Here is a 23,121-nt window from a genome sequence, read left to right as displayed (position 1 = left end):
TAGAAAGTGCAATAAACTTCTTCCAGTTTATTATTTCATGTGTCTCTTTTTAAACCACATGTTGTTAATACTGTACTGCCACCTGGGTGATTATATTCTGTGTGGTGGAAATTATGAAATTCAGAGGTTATTCACTGTTCCAACTTTAATCTTCACTGGAATGCTTTGAAGGTCACATTAGCAATTAGTGAAATTCTTTCCTTGCATTTCCTTATGATGATGATGTTCACATTTTTAATCAAAAGAACCCCATTGTCATGATTTTTATACATACAGAGTCCTTATGTACATAAATATTTTCCTCTCTCTTCACAATGAATAATATCAGAGTTGTAATAACTTTGAGATGTTTTGATCAATAGCTCAAAAGCAAGTTTAAAATCAGAATGCTGGAGTCTTAAAATAATAAATATAACCTCTTGAGGTATCTCAAATATAAGGCAGGGGAAAGAGGAACTGTTCAAATGAGTCCGCACATCTCTCACTATATAATAATGTGGCCATTTCTTCAATAAGAAAATTAAATAGTCATTTCTGCCCAAATATACCAAGTACCTAGTTATGTATTTATATAGTTGTAGTTGCCATAGCAATATGGAGGCTTTTAAAAATTATTATAGATGGTCACAAAAATGTTAGAAACTAGCTTGTCATTTTAAATACCAACGTTAAAAAAAATAAACGATTCAGCCATAGAGCTTTGAAGCAGCACACCAAAATTTTTATTTCATACTTGTATAATTCAGTTCCTTTCAATAAAAAGTTATTGGAATTTTATCCACTTCATTTTAATAAAAATTTAATGTCTCTGTCCTTTTAACTCATATCCCTGATAAAAACTTAAGAACCTAAAAGCACCATTTTAGCCTGATGAACTAATAAGTAAAAATACCAAAGCTCTAGAGTATATACCTCTGTCTTTCATGGAGCTATCAGAAAGAACCACCTGGAAAATGCACTAAGAAAAAAATCTATTGTTACATCCTTGTCATTTTGTTGAATTTCTTGGCAAAAGAAAACCTTCAAGAGCTTAGGGATTGTGAGAAAATTATGAATGCATGTGGGTCTGAGGTAAGACAAGAGACAGTCCAAATAGTGACAGAATTTCTGTCAGAAGGACTCTTCTCATTGAATTGTCAAAAAATTGAGTATATTGTAGAAGTGAGCATTGAAAATCCACAGTTATTAAAATGGTAAGTTATCTAAATCATGTCCTTAATTTACATATAAGGAACATGTTTATCAAATTACTCAAAGCCTCACAGCAAAAATAATGGGTGCAGCATTAGAACCTGGTGGCCCCTGATTTGATACTTATTTTGCCATCCCACACATCCTTTTAACATCTCTTTTGGTTAAGCCGTGTCCTTCCAACAGAAACATTAAAAATACTCCCATTCTTTCTCTCCTGATACTGTAGCTTCTCTCTTTTCAATCTGCATTAAGATAAAAAATTTTGGTAAAATACTAACTACTAACAAAAGTAAGAGCAGAAACGAATACATTTTTTGGGATAAAAGGTTCCTGACAGAGTATATCTACTTTTTGAAATATAATTCTGAAAACCTCCACCTTCTGTGGGGTAGAGTGAAGGCATCATGACTGGAGTTAGTTCTCAAATAATATTTTGACCCCCTTCTGGTAAAATTTATTAGCATGTCACAAAATGAAGGCTGAGAATGAGAAAAAGTGAGGCACATATGTATCTAAATAGTCAAAAGAAATTCCTTTAATATTTATTAATTATCTACTTAAGGTAAACACTCTACTAGGTGTTTAGGATGAAGATGTGAAAGATACAGAATCAAGACAAGAAAGGTAAGTTGAGATCTATTTATGAAAAGCCTTCCTGCCATGTGAAGGAATGGCAAACCCCAAAAGTTTTCTAAGCAAAGGAAGGAGATCAGATGTCATATTGCCCTCAGTGTGACAGATGGATTGAGACAGAAAGGAGTTTGGGAACCATCTGAGTAGACCACGGGATGATCGGATCCTCTCAGAGTGGACAGAAAGAGGAGAAAGCAAATTCTAGAAATAAAGAGATCGCACATTCGAAAGAAGACCTAGGTGTTTGAAAAGTGCCACGAGGCAAAGATAATACTATATTTTTAGCTATTGCAATTGTTAAGTTGGTACCATTATTAGGTACTAGTCATGAATTGAGCAGAAAAGCGAGGAGAAAAAGCAAATTAATTTTGTTCCATATTCAGTTTGGTGTGTCTGTGGGATATGCAAATGGAAAAGTCCAGTACATCCGGGTCATGATTTCTCAACCTCAGCACTGTTGATGTTTGGCACTGGGTGATTCTCTGTGCACAGTGCTTAGCAGCATCCCTGGAATCCACCCAGCAGAAGCCAGTAACACCTCTCCCAGCCGTGACAAAATAAACTGCTCCAGAAAATACTGTCTTCCGAGAGGGAAAAACACAACAACACACCCAACGTGAGAACCACTGGATGTAGAGCTTGGAAAAGAGGTCGGGGTAGAAGATTTGTGCTTCGTTGTCTAGGAGATAGCTGAGTACTGGAAACAGATGACATCACAGGGAAAAGACTGGAGCATTACACACACACACACACACACACACACACACACACACACACACCCAAAACAACAGGACCCCAACATTCAAGAGCTGCCAGTAAAAATGACATGGTGTGAACCAGAAAGCAGATGAAAGAAGTAAAGACAAGTATCAGAGGAACCAATAGAAAAATAAAGTTTTAAGAAGACGGGAGGTCAACAGGACAAATATAGCAAAGACTCAAAGGGGAGAAGTCATTGGTTTGGGAAATTTAGGAGTGACCAGAGGAGACTCCAAGCCGTGTTGAGGGGTGGACAGGAAGCGGGAAAACAGCCATCATGAGAAGCTATTGCTCTTTTGTAAAGTTTTATGGTGACAAAAGTCAGCAGTACCATTAATGGAGGATGGATTTGAATGACGATTGTTATAATTTTTCTGAAAATATAGTGTGGTTTTTGGCACAGTTTTTACATTCCTGCCCTGTGAAGGCACACCTTAGGAGGATCCTTGCTTCCTAATTGAGAATAATGACCACATGACAGAGGTATGTACTGCCAGAGACAGGTTTAACTGAACTATCGTGGAATACCATATAATTATTTTGTTTTAATGGTTTGACTTCAAACTCACTATAAATATCATCTCGTTTCTAAAATGATGTCACATTTAACCCTCCACAAAGCAATCCTTCTTCCAGAAAAAATCCTTTTAATTCCTGCCATAAAACTTCCTTCCTAGCTTTCAGGTAGAATAATGAGCTTAGAAAATACTGTGGTGCCCAGCACAGCAGCTGCTCATTTCAGTATGCCTCCACATTGCTCTGCAAGCAGAGGAGGGGTAACGTTTTGAGCATATCCTCTATCGCGGGGAGAGGTGATAGAAGGCAGGCCGATATCTTGCAGGCAGAGAGAACACACGGGTGACGAATGAATAAGCATGAAAAACGGACACTTGTCAGCCAGGCATTAGATGTAAAACAGAATGGTTCAGAACAATGTGGGCACTCCTGTCAGGGAAAAAGATGAATTTCAACCCTTGGAAGACCTTTATGATTCTAAATTTCTGTTTTCTTTCCATTAGTTCTAGGGCTGCTACCAAAATAAGTATAAAGGCCTTTCATTATAACCTAGATTACTTTTGCAAAGTCAACCTGCCTACCTCTGATTTAGTCATTGATTCCACCAATTAAAAGAAAAATCAGCTTTGTCATATGCATGCGTTCAGAGAGCTGTTTACTTAGGAACATGAATATTGGCTTACTAAATCCATAAAGAGAAATCCAATTAGCAGATGTAGAATTAGGCCTGAAACTATATGGATTTCTATTTACCATTTACACAGTAATCAAAGCAAGGATTTTAGAATACAAACACATGTGTGGGTGCAAACAATGTCTCATTTTCTATTAGAGAATTCTGATGCATTCAATGATTTTTTTTGCACAATAATAATACCGCAGTTACAAATTATTTATGATGTGGAATACCTTACGCCATGGCATTCTCCGAATATGAACTCTGCTTTTAGACAATGTGGTAATTACAAAGGGAGGTTAACCTGAAGTCAAAGACTTTGTGGCCTTCACCTTCCCCATTGGTAAAATGAAAGGGAATGACTGGATACTTTTGCAGGTCTCCTGTGTCATAAGAGCCTATGACTAACTAGACCAGTGATGGCGAACCTATGACACGTGTGTCAGAGGTGACACACGAACTCATTTTTTTTGGTTGATTTTTCTTTGTTAAATGTCATTTAAGTATATAAAATAAATATCAAAAATATAAATCTTTGTTTTACTATGGTTGCAAATATAAAAAAATTTCTATATGTGACACGGCACCAGAGTTAAGTTAGGGCTTTTCAAAATGCTGACACGCTGAGCTCAAAGGGTTCGCCATCACTGAACTAGACTAACATTTTAAATGTGTATTTTAGGGGGAGGAGGGGGGAGCTTATCCTTTGTTAAATAAAACACATCTTGGCTATATCTTTAAGGAAATATACCAATTATCAGTGTCCAATAGTAATAACAGAATAAATTATTATTTTTTTCAAATATATTTTTATTGGTTTTTAGAATGAGAGGAAGGAGAGGGAGATAAAAAGAGAAACATCTCTGTGAGAGTGAAACATCAATCAGCTGCCTCCTGCACGTCCTCTAGGGATTGAGCCCATAACCTGGCATGTGTCCTGACCATGAATGGAACAGGCAACCTTTGTGGTGTGTGGGAGGATACCTAACTAACTGAGCCACAATGTCCAGGGCAAGAAATTATTTTGATCTTTGAAGGGAACAGCTAATAATTTTCCTTTCAGGACAAATTTCATGGAATTTTTGGACACTTGAATAGACAGGTACAGGTAAGAGTGTGACAATGGGAAAAGAGTGGGTTTCAGAAGATTCTGTGTTATAAAAATCAGAAAATTCTTCAGACAAATCCAAGGAAGAATCACAAAGGCAGATGAATATTAAAGGTTGGATGATTATAAATGTATTTGGGATTACTTTGAGAAAACTAATTTTTTGTCTCTATGGAGAGATGCAAAACAGCATGCAAGAAAGCCCACCATGTCACTGTGAGCATTTATGAAATGGGCCGAAAACCACACCCCTGTACCGAACCAACACCCCTCAGGCTACTTTGCCTGACACCATGTGAAAGGTGAGTGTACCTACACTAGGAAAGTTGAGGATAGACAGGTCACAGTTAGAGTATAATGGGTCTTACTACCATCCGAGTTCCCCTGAGCCCTGCTGAGTTTGGAAGGAAACTAGAGAAAAAATACCAGCAAAAAGATCTGCCTATGGTGCAGCAGGCAGGTTGCTGATGTTATTGTCTTTGAAAAAGATAATAAATGTGTTCTTATTCCAAGTTTTAAAACATTATTTACATTTATTAAAAACTAGAGGCCCGGTGCACAAATTCATGCACTGGTGGAGTCCCTTTGCCTGGCTGGCAATCGAAGCCTATCAGGGGGGCCAGCTGGCCGGGGAGAGGGGCTGCGGGAGGTTGGCTGTGGGAGCACATGACCACCAGGGAGCAGCTTCCGCGTTGACCGTCTGCCCCCGGTGGTCAGTGTGCATCATAGCGACTGGTCAACAAGTCATTGCAGTTTTTCGGTCCTAACAGTTGCTTAGGCTTTTATATATATTGATGTGTAACCCATCAGCAATCCTATTTCATTATGCTGGACTATTTATTAGAATGAAATATTTTTTAAAAGACAAAAATCTTGGCGATATGACAGACTAATACTTTGAACACAAGAATTCTCTGATGAAAATATTTCAATAGATATTTCTAGTGGAAATTAAATCTTAAATTCCACATAATAAGGTAAATAAAATATTATATTACTAATGTTGGTTGTTTTTTGTTTTTAAACCTTAGAAGGTTAGTTGAATATTAAGAGCTAGTGAATTTGAAAATGTTTTGGAAGAATATAAAGGACAAAACACATGTAATAAATAATTAAAAGTATTTCTATTTTTATTACTCAGAAAGTTCTGGCATGAAAGATGATTAATAATAGGAGTAAATTTTCAGTATGCCATGCTCTTACATAATTTGGCCATATAATCCATAAACCATAGTATGTAATATTCTTTACTATTTTTATGGAATTTAGGGTTTATTGCTGTGTTTTCCAAATGTGAGTCATGACTCCTTAGAGGGTTATATATCAATTTAGTGTATTAAAAAACCAGTATTAAAATATGAAATTAAATAAATAGAAGATGTCAAGGTATATAATACACAGTGTTATTATATACATATATGTGTACTAACAGCTACACACACACACACACACACATCTGTGTACTTTTGTATGTGTGAAGAGAAGAGTATTATTTAGTAGATCATGATACAAACAAATTTCATTTTATCGTAGATCACTGTGAAAATGATCTGTAAACAACTGGGAAGCAAAATAACATTGTGGTGGAGAGCAGGGTTCAGGTCCTAACTCTACCACTTGATGAGGTGTGTGACCTTGAGCACATTGCTTAACTTCTTCTTACCTTAGTTTATTCCACTGAAAAATGTCTATGACACTAGGGACTATTATATATAATACGGTCATATAGGAAGAAGCACCTATAAAATTCTATCATCATGCCTCAAATATAATCTGTGTTCAAAAGAGAGTAATTCCCCCATCTCATCTTTTCCCATAGTATTAGTAAATTTTATTATGCTACACAAACATTAAGCATTATCCCTCTTAGACAAAGAGTGAAAGAAAACAATTAGGAGTGTGGGAGGACTAATGATTGAAGGTGACATGTCACAAAGAGAAACCCAGGACTAACATGCTATGCTTGAAAAAACACAGAACAGATCTAGTCCTTAGGTGGGCCCTGGGAATCTATAGTTTTAAACATGTTTTTATTAATTTAAGAGAGAGAGAAAGGGAGAGGAAGAGAGAAAGAGAAATATCAATGTGAGAGAGAAGCATTGGTTGGCTGATCAGCTGCCTTCCCCAACCAGGCATCAAGCCCGAAACCTGGCCAACTGGAGTTTAATTGGGGACCCTTCAGTGCACGGGCAACACCCATCCAACTAAGCCACACTGGCCGAGGCAGACTCTGCGATCTTAACTGGCCCCACAGATGTGTTTTATGCACAACACTAATACCTGAGAACCACAGATTGGCTGACTGCTTATTTATGGAATACCCACCACATGCATGGCACTGTGCTAGATCCTGCAGGCTGTGGGAGGGAGGAGCTTGGGAGCCTGTGGGAGCCAAGCCGACCTGCTTCTGCACTTGGCTCTTACCACCTGGTTTACTGTACAATGAGTCCCTCTTGGTGTGTCCACAGTGTCAGTAGGACTCCCTTTTGCACCGGATGATGGTTTACATTGCCTAGCACAGGACTTGAAATTTTATTTGTATCTAGAGGCCATAACCGAGAGAATGTTAGGAACAATATATATATTTTTCCCCAGAAACATGGCACCCACATGGTTTGTCTATTACTTTTCTAAATTTTAATAGAGACATGGGTATAAAACCTAACCCTACTTTTTCTCCTTGCTGCTCAGTTCTAGCTGTATGTCGCCATGCAGGAATGCAGGCTTAGTGGATCACAAGCAGCATATATGATTGCTAACAAAAGTTAGTAATGTATCTTATTATGTAAAATTCTAAAATTGTTGTCAACTGTTTAAAGTTTATCAAAATATCTATATGAGCCAAAAATTTAAAAAAATATATTTTATTGATTTTTTACAGAGAGGAAGGGAGAGGGGTAGAGAGCTAGCAACACCGATCAGCTGCGTCCTGCACACCCCCTACTGTGGATGTGCAGGCAACCAAGGTACATGCCCTTGGCTGGAATCAAACCTGGGACCCTTCAGTCCGCAGGCCGATGCTCTATCCACTGAGCCAAACCAGTTAGGGCTATGAGCCAACATTTTAAGAGGCAAAAAGTTGGTGTGTTATACTGGGCCTGTGGACTGCCATTTTGAGGTATTGGTCTAGCAAGTTCAGTGCTGAGGGTGTCACAGTGATGTTAATAGCTCTGGTGGCCTCTCTCCCACTTCAGAGATAATCTTCTTGACTTGTCCCCATAGCTCCCCTCCTTCTCACTTTCAGACACTTAATCAAGAAAGCTGACCAAGAGATCCCAGTGGCAAAGCCGTTTTTGTGAGTAGGATAGCACACGTACCATATCCTGAATTAGTCTTTTATAATTATTAGTTTATGTTCCTTCACCTACTTTCAGGAATAATGGAAGGCAATACATGTCAGAGGATTAGGCAAGTTTTTTTTTTAAAAAAAATGCAAACTATTAGCACCTCAGTCAGGAGAATCGAAAATTTCTTGATGGCTAAAAAGACACTTTATCATTCTTGTAATTCCTGATGACCATATGGAATAAAAATGTCCCCGCATTCTTTTCTGAAGCAATACGTTCATTGCTACAGTTGCCATGTCTGAAAACCGGAAGCTCTTTCATGTACAGAAGTAACCTGTCAAAGGCGATTATGATCTGTGCTCCATTCTTGCTTTTAGAGTGAATGGCTGCTTTCCCTTTCGGCTAGTGTGCCCATAAGTAACCAATCACTCTATTCCTCTCTGTGTCTGGACTCAGCCTCAGGATCCTCCCCTGTGCAGGCCCCTGGGAGGCCACAGCTAGCATTCAAGATGTGGTGCATTTGCATCCGAAACCTACAGTTCCCTGTCCAGAGCTTCCTGACGTGGGGTATGTCTGCACGGTTGTGGCTGTTTTTCTATCACATATTACATCGCTGCTAAATTTCACTTCAAAAAGTGAACTAATCCCAGTCAATTGCTCAATTTATACATTCTAGAGCAGGGGTGGACAAACTTTTTGACTCGAGGGCCACAATGGGTTCTTAAACTGGACCGGAGGGCCGGAACAAAAGCATGGATGGAGTGTTTGTGTGAACTAATATAAATTCAAAGTAAACATCATTACATAAAAGGGTACGGTCTTTTTTTTTTTTTTTTTTTTAGTTTTATTCATTTCAAACTGGCCGGATCCGGCCCGCGGGCCGTAGTTTGCCCACGGCTATTCTAGAGTGTTCTGAGGTCAAATATATCTTGGTGCTTAGTGCATTATACATCCTGAATAAATGCCAAACTCAATTCAATTTCCAAAGTAATCTCCAATCCCCTTTACTGAAGGTCTGATGAAAACAAATTCTCTTGTGGTGCGATACAACCAGGACCCTAAGAAGTTAACTCGCTTGTTCTAGATCACAAGCTTTTTGGAAGCGGCCAACCCCATGATACGGGTCTGCTGAAGGAAGAGTGTTGCTTACTGGCTTTATTTCTTGTAGAAATGACCACTTTAAACAACTAATATTTATTTTCTCACAGTTTGAGGCCAGCGATCTGAAGTTGGTTTCACTAGGCCCGTGGTCGGCAAACTGCGGCTCGAGAGCCACATGCGGCTCTTTGGCCCCTTGAGTGTGGCTCTTCCTAACCCTTAGGAGTACCCTAATTAAGTTAATAACAATGTACCTACCCATATAGTTTAAATTTAAAAAATCGGGCTCTCAAAAGAAATTTCAATCGTTGTACTGTTGATATTTGGCTCTGCTGACTAATGAGTTTGCCGACCACTGACCCAGGCCATAATCAATGGGTCAGCAAGACGGTGCTCACTCCAGAGGTTTCAGAGAGAATCCATCCATACCTTGCCTCTTCCAGATTCTGGTGGCTGCCAGCCTTCCTTGGATTATGACTGCATCCCGCCAGTCTCTGCCTCTGTGGTCACATGGCCTCCGCTTCTCTCTGTGTCAGGTGGCCCTCTGCCTTTCTCTTATAAGGACACTTGTAATGGCATTTAAGGCCCACCTGGATAACCCACGATAACCTCCCCATCTCAAGATCATTAATTTAAGCACATCTGCAAAGACCCCTTTTCCATGGCAAGTAAGATTTACAGGATCAGGGTTTACCTAGTAGGACCATTATCCAGCCTACCACAGGGGTTAAGGGTGTGGAGCCTGGGTCCATGTGCCTGACTTTAATCTGGTTCTGTACTTAATAAGGTTCATGTGCTTGGGTTTTCTCATTCTAAAATGAAAGCAATCCCAGTACGTATAGGGTTATTGCGAAGGTTAAATAAGGTGATACACGGAAACACACTTAAGTCAGTGGTGTCACATAAAAACCCTCTATAAATGTCCTCATTCAGATAACCACTCCATCAGTGAAGCTGTCAAACTTTCAGAGTTCATGGTTGTATTGATGCTTAAATAAATTAATTACTTTATTTACTCATTTATTTCTACCAAGAGGCCACACTCTATGTGTCAGAATTAAGCCTCTTGCGTCCCAAATTTGGCTGGTCTTGACAAAACGACCCCAGGTTTCGGGAAATTCTGTGCTTAGAGAGATTCATGTGGAGTTATCTGCTGCTGGCCATCCATACTCTGTGACTCAGGCCTGACCTTGCATTAAGCAAGTACAGCTGCTTTACAACGATTCTCATTTTCCTACTTTCAAATTCTTTTTCAATTAATTCTTCTTCATGCTTAATGAATAGAGGTGCTAAATACATTTTTAACTTTAAAAAAATTGCTTTAATGTACTTTCATAGTACTCCTCTAGTGAATAAAATAATTCTATGGCCACATATAGTAATAATACTTGTGTCATTAAAGGGGAAAATGTGCCTTTCTTTCAATAATGGTAAAAGGGGCTAATTATGTTGTCATAGTAGAGTACAACTTATGCTTAAATCACCAGATCTGGCTGCTAACAGGACATAACTGCTGTGCGCAGACCAGTACAGCACATACTGTGAGAACTAGATTAGTCTTCTGCGCTTCGGACACTTATGAAAAGTGAAAAATGCCTGAGTGTAGGCCATTATAACCTTTAAAAGTTTGTCCTAGTCTCGTTTGTCAGGAATTTGTATCTTACCTTTGCTGGATTTCTTTTTAAATCATGAAATTATATATTTATTTATTTATTTTTAAAATATATTTCTATTGATTTTAGAGAGGAAGGGAGAGGGAGAGAGAGTAGGAACATCAATGATGAGAGAGAATAATCTATCAGCTGCCTCCTGCACGCCCGATATTGGGAATCAATTCCTAAACCCAGGCATGTGCCCTGATTGGGAATTGAACTGTAACCTCCTGGTTCATAGGTCTACACTCAACCACTGAGCCACACCAGCTGGGTCAATCATGAAAATGTTTATATTCAGAAAGTCTGTAATTTTTAAATGTAAGGAATACAGTATGTAAAAAACAGATGAAAATTTTTTTCACTTGCTTTTTCTTCTAGAATATTGGGAAATATAAAATAAAGCAGATGAAAGCCAACCAACCAACCAACAAAAATAAACTACATGAAGTTTCCTCTATGGTTAGATAGAAAAGTCAAGACTTGTCACGTTTCTGAAAATCTGCACAATGAACTGGACTGCAAAGAGAAAAGTTTGCTTAAAACTCAGATTTACCATTTCCTAAACAAGTGACTTAGGCAAGTTACCTGCTTCCATGCCTCTGTTTTGTTATTTGCAGAATAAGGATTATACCCGGATCTCTCTCATAGGATTGTTGGGGGCATCGAGACTGTTAACAGGCACGCAGTGGTTCTCAACCTTCCTAATGCCGCAACCCTTTAATACAGTTCCTCATGTTGTGGTGACCCCCAATTTCATTGTTACAAATTGAACATAATTAAAGCATAGTGATTAATCACAAAAACAATATGTAATTATATATGTGTCTTCTGATGGTCTTAGGCGACCCCTGTGAAAGGGTTGTTTGACCCCCAAAGGGGTTGTGACCCTCAGGTTGAGAACCGCTGCACAAGGGGCTTTACAACAGAATTGGGCACACAGTAAGGACACCATAAATGTTTCCTACTTGGACAGATAATTTTTAAAAGATTAATGAAGAAGAAACACTTTGATTGGTTTCTGTTATTTTGTAACCTCATCTTGAAAAAGCTGTTTTTGATGACTCTTAGGAAGTTATCACCAAAATTTTCATAATACCATAATTCACACCTAGCGACAGAGGTTAGAGTGATCCTTAAGCAAATAAGCTGAAGATTATCATGGTGAAGGGTTAAGTTGTGCTGAGAAATGGCTACTTCTTACTGCACTGAGGTCATTTCATCAGGGAAATCTCAAGTGAACACAGTCCCTGCAGAAGGGAAGGGCCATTTCAGCCATTCTTCTTTGTTTCTTGGCTTTGGGGCATTTATAGGACATATTTGTATTCACAGAGTTCTGCTAAAGTTTTTTTCAAATAAGTATTTTAGAGCTAGAACTCCAAATGACATCCATTACAGAGGAGAGGAAGAGAAAAAACACATACGAAGCCATTCTTTTATAATTCACACTGCATCTTTCATTTCAGAAAAAAATGATTATATGTCATCACAACATTTTTTAAGGCATGTCTTAAGGATAAATAATAAGAAACATGCCAACTTTATGGATGAGTACCTGACATATCAAGAAGGTAGGACTCTTTTTTTCAGAGTACAAAAAAAGAATGCAATGATTGCAGGCAAGCTTTTTTTTTTTTTTTTTTTTTCAAATAACCATTTTAGCCATAAACTTCCCTTTTCACCTAGCATAAAACATTGCTTTAATGTCACATTTTAGTCTGGTGGGTTACCAGCTCTTCCTATAACAAATGAATAAATGATTTCCCCCAAAATATAACTTATGAGACAGTTTTCAATCAATTGGATGTCTAGCTCTCAAAATAAATATGGGCTATAAATGTCTATAGATTTGTGGGCTTCTACAAATCTTGGGACCGTCTATCCATATATAAAAGCAAATATGTTTGGAAAAATATAGACTCATACTATTATAGCATTTAATCTTGAAATAGAAACAACATGATTAAATACTACTTAATATAATAGCTGAGATTTATATAACACAAGAAGAAATTAATTGTTAAAACTTTCTCTTATCTAAAAAGTCTAAATTCTACAATTAATCTCCTCTATTTCAAGATCTGGCCTCTGTAGTTTATAATGGGCTTATTAGGGGCTTAAATGGTTATACAAAGAATCAAACAACACTTTAATAAATAGGTGATTTATTCCAATGTGTTGGCAAGCCTGCTAAGCTCTATCAAGACAGTTGGCATTAAACATCTAGATACTTTCATAGTATAATATAAATCTTTCAGAATACCTAGTTAAAGAAATACATTATTTGGCTAAATTCCATAATTAATTAATTTTGTTTTTTGCTAGGTAGACTAGATAGGAAATGGAAAAAATGACATAAAAGGCCATGAATAATGAGTTCTGTATAAAAAAGTCAACACAATAATTCACAAGATTATGTATATATTTAATTTGAGATACTATTACCACTACTATAGAAATAACAATTAATTCATTCCTTTAAGATATTTATTAAGTTCCCACAGTATGCCCAGCATCGTTGTAGGCATTTTGAATTCATCAGTGAAAAAAACAAACAAAAATCTTTGTCCATAGGGATCTTACTCTTTAAGGGGTGGGAATGGTAGACCAAAAAGCATAAACATAATAAGTAAATATGTAAGAGTTTAGAAGTTAATAAGTACTACGGAGAAAATGAATAAGCACAGAAGTGTAATGAGGGTTTGAAGTATGTGTGTGGGGTGGGGAGGGAAGGGGGGGAGCACAGAGGCAATCACTTCAGGCTATCTGATGTCTTAATTCCTTGGGTAATAAGTGCATTAAATTCCTTGGGCAATACAAAGAACAAATGATTAGCATTCAATAGTATCATCACTTTGCCCTATCATATGTTTTCAATTTAATTTCAGTTTTATACGTCTTCATTTATCCATCTACATGGATAGCACCATCTACATGGAAGGAACTATGTTTAGGTATTGGGGTTGTTAACCTTTAACAAATAGACACCCAGATATTTCTTCAGCAAAATAGCTTTTTTGAGAACAAACACTTGCAATTCAGGACGTGCAGTCTAACGGCCAATTCAGAGAAACAAAGGAGAGGTATGCTCTATTACAGACTGGGGAGGGTCTATTGTAGATAAAGAGTCCATTGGAGGAAATGGAAAGTTTGAAGTGTAGTGACTTCTCATTGGCTGAGATATCATTCTCCCATTGGCTGAACTGTTATGGGCAAAGAGGAATTTTCTTCCTCCTGCTGAGATGGTAAAGTAGTATCACTTCTTATCCAACATTCAAGGCAGGGTGCCGGGGTTCTGGGCCCGGCATCAAGAAGGGTTCAGGAACCTGGAGAAGGCTGTGTGTAGATTTTAAGTAAGAGTCCCGAGATGAAGTATAATTTTGAAAGGCATTTGGGGGTCAGAGGAGCTTAGCTAAAGGAGCTAAGACCCAAGATCTAAATTCTCAGGTCTCCTCGTCCTAGGACCCCATGCTTTTTATTAACACAATTTGTCCTGAGGCTTGGCAGAGATATACACTTCAAAGGGTCAGGGTTTCCTACAGAGTCCATTGTCAGAATGGGGGAATTAGCCTACGGCTGTTCAGGTGTTTGGCCAGTAGGAGGCAATAACATGTAGATTAAGGTGCCTTTTAGCTGTCTGGCAGCCAAGCAATAATCCCTTTTCAGGTTTGGGGAAATGCCCTCAGCCACTCCCAGATGCAGCCCTGCTGTCATGCTGGAATTGGTCTCTGGCAGCAAGTCACTTCCTGTTGGGGTCAGTTGGGTGCCCATACCTGAGAGTTTTCTCTTCCTGACTCCTGAATGCATTTTAAATGAGGTTTCTATTTCTTAATTTTCATAGGGATATAATGAAGAAAATAAAGTGCCTGTCTTGTGAAGCTTATATTATAGTGATTCACACAGTCAACATAAAAAGGAAAAAAAAAACAATGATTAAGAGAAATTTTCTCAAGGAAAAAAAAAATGCAGGCTTGGGGTTAGGAGAATGACAGAGCGGAGGTCTGTAGGTTTTAGGTAAATTGGTCAAGGTCTACACCTCTGTAGAGGTGATCCCAACCCCCTCCCGTCAGAGATCTGTCCTCTATTCCAAGCTCCATGGCTCAGGCAAGATTTTTAATCTCTGTTGGTTCTCAATTTACTCATCTGTAGCATGATGATAATAAGATCTATCACATAGAGTTGTCCCAAGGATGGAATGAGATAATCCATGTAAATGTTGGTCAAAGGTTATAAACTTTCAATTATATGATGATTAAATTCTGGCAATGTAATATACAGCATGGTAACTATAGTTAATTATACCATATTGTATACTTGAAATGTTCTAAGACAGTAGATCTTAAGTATTCTCACCACAAAAGAAAAAGGTGCCTGAGGTGAAAAAAATAAAGTTAATTGGAACAGCGCCTCCATAGTGATCATTATTCTAGAGTTCATCTGCCCAGTACCAAGCACACGTGCCTCTTGAGCAACTGACCTTGGCTATGTTTAATTGAGAAGTACTGTTGGTGTAAGCACACCAGATCTCAAGGATTGGTATGGGAAAAATGTGTTTATTACTTGTTCATATCAGTTAAATAACTAAATAAAATATTTTCAAAATTAATTTTGCCTCATTATTATTTTTTATTTTAATTTTAACTTTTTTGGTTAATCCTCACCTGAGGATATTTTTCCATTAATCTTTAGAGGGGAAGGGAAGGGGAGAGGCAGAGAGAGAAACATTGATGTGAGAGAGACACATCAACCTTCATGTGCCCTGACCAGGGCCAGGAATCAAGCCAGTAACCATGATATCTAACCAGGGACCCTGCAGTCTGCAGGCTGACGCTCTATCCACTGAGAAAACTGGCTAGGGCTAATTATTATTACTTTTTAAATCTTTATTGTTGAAAGTATTACGTATGTCACCATACCTTACTTTTCTCTGCTCATGCAGGAGTCTCCTCTCATTCAGTCTCTTCCAGCCACTGTGGCCAATGTAGTTTTCTTGGCACTGGCCTGCCTTCTGCCTAAGGATATCCATCCATACTTTTCCAGCTTGCTGTTCCCTCTGCCAGACTCCCTCCCTCTCCTCTTTCGGGTTCCTTCAATTGCCACCTTCTTCCTGAGGCCTTCCTTGAACACCACCCCGCAGCACTTCTTAGTACTATTTCTTGCTTTGTTCATAGAACTTACCACTTGTTTGTACCTGATTATTATTGATTAGATTTTTCCCTTCCTCACCAGAACACAAGCTCCATGAGGGCAGGGATCATCACTTTTTTTTTTTTTTGTGGGGTGGGGTAGTGGTGGTGGGGGTTCATACCATATCAAATACCTACAATTGGTCCAAGAACAGACAACATGTTTGCTAAATATTTGTTAAATAATTGACTTTTTACAAATAATGAAGGGAAGTAAGAGAAGGGTGATATCCTTCAGTATGATCAATTACTGGAAAGCATAGAAATCAAAGTATTTCTAATGTAGCATGCTTAATATGAAGAAATTCTTTGTGGTCAGAGTTGAAAACATAGGCTGGATATATAAACCATGAAATATGGTGTTATGGGCTGCGTTGTGTCTCCCAAAATTTGGGTGTTGAAGTCCAAATCCCCAGTATGCCAGAGTATGACTTTATTTGGAGATAGACCTTACAAGAGGTAATTAAGTTAAAATGAGGCCTTAGGGTAGCCCTAATTCAAAATGACTAATAGTTTTTTTACTGTTTTTATTATTGATTTTTAGAGAGAGAGGAAGGGAGAGAGAAACATCGATGAGAAAGGAAATGTCATTGATTAGCTGCCTCCAGCATGCTCCCACTGGGGATGGAGCCAGAAACCCAGGCATGTGGCCTTGCCAGGAATCGAAGTGTGACCTCTTGGTTCTTGGGTTGACGCTCGACCACTGAGCAATACGGGCCGGGTGAAATGACTAATAATCATATTAAGAAGAGAAATCTGGACCTGGACTTTTACAGAGGAAAGAGGACTATCTACAAGCCGAGGACAGAGGCTTCACAAGAAATCAATACTCTTGGCATCGTGAACTCAGACTTCTAGCTTCCAGAACAGCGAGAAAAGACATGTCTGTTTTTTAATCCACACACTCTGTGGTGCAGTGGTTCTCAACCTGTGGGTCGCGACCCCTTTGGGGGTCGAACGACCCTTTCACAGGGGTCGCCTAAGACCATCGGAAAACACATATATAATTACATGTTGTTTTTGTGATTAATCACTATGCTTTAATTATGTTCAATTTGTAACAATGAAAATACATCCTGCATATCAGATATTTACATAATGATTCATAACAGTAGCAAAATTACAGTTATGAAGTAGTAACGAAAATAATTTTATGGTTGGGGTGCCGGGAGCCGGTCCATCCTTGCTGTTTCAAGGGACCTGGCATATATGGCATACAGTTCTTAATATGTTTTCTCACCTTCTTGGTGCTGTATTTTAACCAAGGTCACCTCTCCGAGAAAGGTTGAATCCCCAGGTAGGGATTTTCCCCTGAAGTTAGGAAGGGAATAAAACCCCTCAACTAAGTGCCAGGCGGGTAATTAATCCCTTTAACTACAAACAATCATGCTTAAACTACATAATCTTTTCTCCCTGGAATGGAGATAAGAAACGCCCTAACCTTTGTAATAGAGATTGATAGGATTGAATCAACTGGTATAAATACAGTTGTAACAAGACAGAAACACACAGAACTCAGAACACAGAACTAAGGACACAGGGCTTGGAAGACAGGACCAAGAGAGACAGAGCCTAGGCACAGAACCTACACAGAACGTTCTCTAGAGACAGAAGAACTTTGCTGGCGAGAGCATGCCGGAGGATCCTGGACCGGGACTGGCCTCGGAGCCTAGAGACAGAGCCTAGCGGGAGAACATGGCAAGGGATCCTGGACTGAACCTGACTACAGAGATTGTCAGGAGAACCTGACTGGAACCTGGACACTGAACCTGACTGGAGAGCCTGGACAGAACCTGGCTGGAGAACCTAGCGTGGGAACATGGCTACAGAACCTCGCTGGAAATCCGAAGCAGAACCTCTCTGGAGATCCGGGCTAGAGATCCTGGCTAGGTTGCTGATCAACTGAACGCTGTCTCCATGTCATTCCTTCTTCGCCGACTCCGTCCACACCTTTGGGAACCCCTGGACCTGCTGGGGTTGGACCCCAGCATTGGGGGTCACCACAACATGAGGAACTGTATTAAAGGGTCGCGGCATTAGGAAGGTTGAGAACCACTGCTGTGGTGTGTGTTTTTTTGGCAGCCCTAAAACACTAACATAACAAAATTCCATTGTAAGGAATTTTGACTCTTCCAAGGAGCCCCTGTAAATTTTAAGCAGGGAGAGGTGAGATGAGGCCTGAGTCTTAGGAAGATTGCATGTGTGGTAATACGGAAGAAGGTTGGAGGAGGGCAAAGGCTTGAGGCCCCAACACTAACTGGGACGTATTTACAATGGTTGTGGTCTACCTCATGGTGAAAGGAAGGAAGAGGCAAGTATGGAATTGGGGAAGCACCGGAGCCAGGACTGTTGGAAACTTAGTGACACCGTACAGATAAGTGATATTGACATCTGCCACAAAAAGGGATTTAGAAAAATGCAGACCCGAAAAGGGGTTCGGAGGATAAAATTTGCATGGATTGTAAGTTCTGGTTTCATACTTGAGAAAATTTCTCAAAATGGAACCTTAAAACAGATTATAGTAGCATTCATGCTGCTCAGGATGTGAATAGTATTCATTGAAAAAAAGAATCTGCAGAAAGAGCTGCAGGCTATATCTCCTTTGGGGATAATAATACCATACTAGTACATCATCTTAGCATATTAAACATCAGCATGTTAAAGAATCTGGGAAGTTCTGCAATGAAGAAACTTCTATAACTTTGGCCAAAAAGAAGGGGGTATTTTCAACATTGATTTGATTATACAGCGCTTTTTGTGAGGCACTGCTGAACCTCTCCCTGAACATGAGTACTCTAGAAATTAACACAGCGTGGAGAATAGTGGTAATTTTGATGCAGTAGAATGTTTCCAAAATAAACAGAGAAGCTTTGTCTGGGTAATCTTTGTTCCCAAGAGCAAATCTAGTCAGCATTGTCTTAAATTGGCAGCATAAGCTCATTATAGGAATATAGTTGGTTTTCCCATAACCTAATTATTACCAGATTTTCAAAATATCAGAATCTTTTGGAAGTAGCACTATTTTTTTTCATGTTCCAAAAGAAAAACTACTCAGTGCCTTGAAACAAACAAACAAACAAAAATAGTAATATTCTGCTGACTTAAGGGAAAAGTGCTCAAATGCAGAAATCTGAGAGCCATTTTTGACCATTTTTTTTTTTTTATGCAAGAGCAGCCGCACTCTCAATTTCCCCATATCCCACCGGCCCCCCACACCCACCGGGTCTGTGCACAATGACTCACATGCGATGCGCACGTAGGCCTTCCGGCTCTTGGTGGTGCCCGCTGAGCTCCAGGCCACACACTGGCACCAGTAATCATCAGGCCCAAAGAGTTCTTCCACTTGTTGGCGCGAAATCTCAATGCTCACTTCCCGGACAATGAGACCTAATCAGAGAAAGAAGAATTAAGTCTGGAGAAGATTTGTACTAAAGAAATACAAAACATCACACCATGCTTTTTCCCACTCCGTGATCCTTCTTGATGCCATAGATCAACATCCCAGATATTGCCTCTCATCTCCTCTGATTTTCCTCTGGCTCCGGTAACTTGACTCACAACTTTTTCATTCTCTTATTTGCTTTTTCAAATCTTCTGGATTCATCAGAAGATGAAAGTGAAGATCTATTATTCCACAAAATTACACTTTCCCTCATATGGCCTAATAGTCATCCTCTACCAAGTTATCTCCTCCTGTATATTTAAATGTGAACTTGAATTTCACAGCTTCTAAGGATTCTATCTCAATTACATAGGCTGTGGGTAAGAGACCCACATGCTGTACAGAGAATTACAGATCTAAATCTTCTTAAGAAGATTTAGTTCACATGAAATGAGAGAGAACCACCTAAAACTATAATCATAAGTGCATAAGTTAGAAATATGTAACCCTACATATCAGGTTTTATCATAGCAGCAAGTAATTTATAAATATGTGTTGATTATTTAACAATTAAATTATGTTAGCAGATGTGTTTCAGTTATTAGGTACACGTTTTCTGGAAAGATATAGTAGCCCCAGGTAACAAACCTCTACTATTCTATCCAAAGATTGTATGACTTTAAGGTTTTCAGGCATAATATTTTAATAGCACAAATGTTTCTCTATAATTGTGATGTAACCAAAATCCTGTTAAAGATAAGGTGGTCTCCAGCTAAAATGCTCAAATACTTAGAATTTGTTTCACAGAATTACGTAATCCTAAATAACATAAATTTAACTGAGAACCTGGGATTATCATTTTAGGGGTGTTTATCTTGAGGATTCAAAGCCTATTTCAGAGATTCATTCTGCAGTTTGCATCTTTGCACTGAGCAACAACAGAGATCTACAAGATATATGTGCGTGACTGTCAGTTCTCCTAGAGACTGAACTTGCACTTTCCAGATGGAGTGTCTATTGAGAGAACTAAGAGGGCACCCTTGGGGAGTAGAAGAATTTGCTCTGTGTCAAGTTTGAGCACAGGAAGAAAGTTTAAACATATTACTTTCTACCGTTGACTCATTCATTCATTCACTTATTAATTCATTGAACAAATATTTATTATGTATCCATTATATAAAAGACACTGCCCTAGGCTGTTGGGAAATGATGAGTAAGATGGTGATTTTCCTCAATGAACTGATATTATTGTGAGGAAGGAACATATTAACTACAGATCGTACAATTTATTATTTAATCATAATTGTGTTCAGTGCTGCAAAGGAGACATATAGTGACACAGAATGAATAACAAGGGGAATAAAAGACCCAACATGAATTATGTTTGTTAAATTATATGGGGGGAGGGACAGGGCATATGGAAAGAAGCAGGAAAGAGAATGGGAAGATTGAGATTCCAGGAGAAGACAAGTCCCAGACACAGAAAATAATGGCATGGATGCAACTAGAGAGGAGAAGGGGACCAGTTTTTACACAGTCTTGTAGACTAGTGGTTCTCAATGTGGACCCCAGTACAGCTGTGCTAACATCACCTGGAATTTGTTGGAAATGTGAATTCTTGGGCCCCACTTCAGACTCAGAATCAATAACCTTGAGAATCAGGCCCAGCAATCTGCGTTTTAACAAAATCTCTAAGAACTCTGATGCACGCTATAGTTTGAGAACCACTGTCATATAGCATGGTTAGGATTTTTAATTTCTTCCTGAGATCTATGGACATTATTAAATTGTTTTAAGCAAGTAGATGATATAATCAGATGATAATTTTTAAAAATACGTATGTGATGTATGTGATAAGTGTTATATATAGTTTAACTGGTTCTTTGGAGTTTAATTAGTTCCTCAAAGTTATGATTTCTTAGAATGTTTGATTATGACTTTTTGGTACAGGTGACATGAAAAGGGTGTCATCTAGAGATTTTTTAAAAAAGTATCCCAGAACTTACCCTAAAAACCAAGGATAACAGCACTCAGGGAAACTAACAATTACCGAATAAAAGGAGTTGCTGACCCACTGGGGAATAAACAATATTTCCAACAAAGGTGATGGGACTTTGAGTCACAGAAATGACTAAGCCCTTAGGTTGACTCGCAAGTCTCTGAACTGGGATGAAGCCCAGGAAAGTGGGTTTTACAACCCTCAGTCAGGGAAAGACCCTGAGGGGCAAGTCTATATTGTGAAGACTTACTGAGTATACTTAACATTATTTTGAAAGTTAGTAATTCTCTTATCCTATCTAATAAAAGACAAACATGGTAATTAACTATACCTCCACTATGCTTCCCATTGGCTAATCAGCAGGATATGCAAATTAACTGCCAACAAATATGGTGGCCGGCAGCCACGCAGCTGAAGCAAGCAGGAGGCTTGCTTGCTCCAGTGATGGAGGAAGCCAAGGTTCCCCACCTGCCGTGGCCCAGCTCTGAGCTCCGGAAGCAACAATGTTTCAATTATAGAAGCTAAACAAACCCCAGGTACCTGCTTTCAGCCAGCCGGGCCTCAGAGCTTAGAGCACCAGTGATGGCAACAGAGTTTCAATTATAGAAGGTAAACAAACCCAGATACCTGCTTTCAGCCAGCCATGGCCTCAGAGCTGGAGCCAGTTCTCAGCTCCAGTGACAGCTATAGAAGGTAAATAAATCCCAGAATAAAAAAAAAAGGAAAAAAAAGAGGCTGGGAGCTTCAGTCGCCCACCAGCCTGAAAACGGCCCTCAGCCCCTCACCCATACTGGCCAGGCAACCCAGTGGGGACCCCCACCCTGAAGCGGGTGTGACCAGCTGCAAACAGCCATCAGCCCATCATCCAGGCTGGCCAGGCACCCAAGCGGGACCCCTACTCTGATCCAGGACACGCTTCAGGGCAAACCAGCCGGCCCCACCCGTGCACCAGGCCTCTATCCTATATAGTAAAAGGGTAATATGCAAACTGACCCTAACAGCAGAAAGACTGGGAATGACTGGTCACTATGACACACACTGACCACCAGAGGGCAGCTCCTGCATTGAGCATCTGCCCCCAGGGAGCAGGCCTAAGCCAGCAAGTGGTCACCCCCGAGGGGTCCCAGACTGCTAGAGGGCACAGGCCAGGCTGACCGACCCCCTACTCCTGAGTGCATACATTTTTGTGCACTGGGCCTCTAGTGTTTATATAATGATCAGCTTAAAATTCTTTTTCAAGTAACTGGAATATTCCAATCCCTCACTCGTCTATGAAGAGATTAGTATATATTTTAGCCAATGCCCAACTAACAAAATATCCTCCACAGCAAAAATTCCAATTTAATAGCAAATACTACTTTCCTTCCTCTTTCCTGGCCCCTGCCTAAGCCCCTCATTTCCTATCTTATTGTAATTATTGTCATTTTTCCGACATCTAGAAATTCATGCAAAGATGGATCACCGCTTTTCCATCCCTCCCCCCACCTTTTTAAAAATTCCACTTTCTGGTGTTGAATACTTTTGCCTGTTTTACTTGTTTATACCTTCTCTCTTGGTGCAGAAATTCACTTACTGGAAACAAAGCTCTTCCTGTAAAGTCGCTGCAGTAATTTACAGTCACCAAAGGGCTG

General features: G+C 39.3%; 1 protein-coding gene across 2 annotated transcripts in view; it reads right to left on the bottom strand.

The window, feature by feature from the left end:
- The window catches only part of UNC5C (unc-5 netrin receptor C), a 369,634-nt gene that overhangs the window by 102,401 nt on the left and 244,112 nt on the right, over positions 1-23,121 (bottom strand). For both annotated transcript variants that reach the window (XM_059665102.1, XM_059665093.1), the window contains exon 3: positions 19,353-19,496. In XM_059665102.1, the coding sequence (XP_059521085.1) occupies positions 19,353-19,496 (144 nt within the window). The remainder of the gene's footprint in view (positions 1-19,352; positions 19,497-23,121) is intronic.

Source organism: Myotis daubentonii, chromosome 1 (assembly GCF_963259705.1).
Source record: "Myotis daubentonii chromosome 1, mMyoDau2.1, whole genome shotgun sequence".
Taxonomy (NCBI): domain Eukaryota; kingdom Metazoa; phylum Chordata; class Mammalia; order Chiroptera; family Vespertilionidae; genus Myotis; species Myotis daubentonii.
This window is presented reverse-complemented; position numbering and strand designations above follow the sequence as displayed.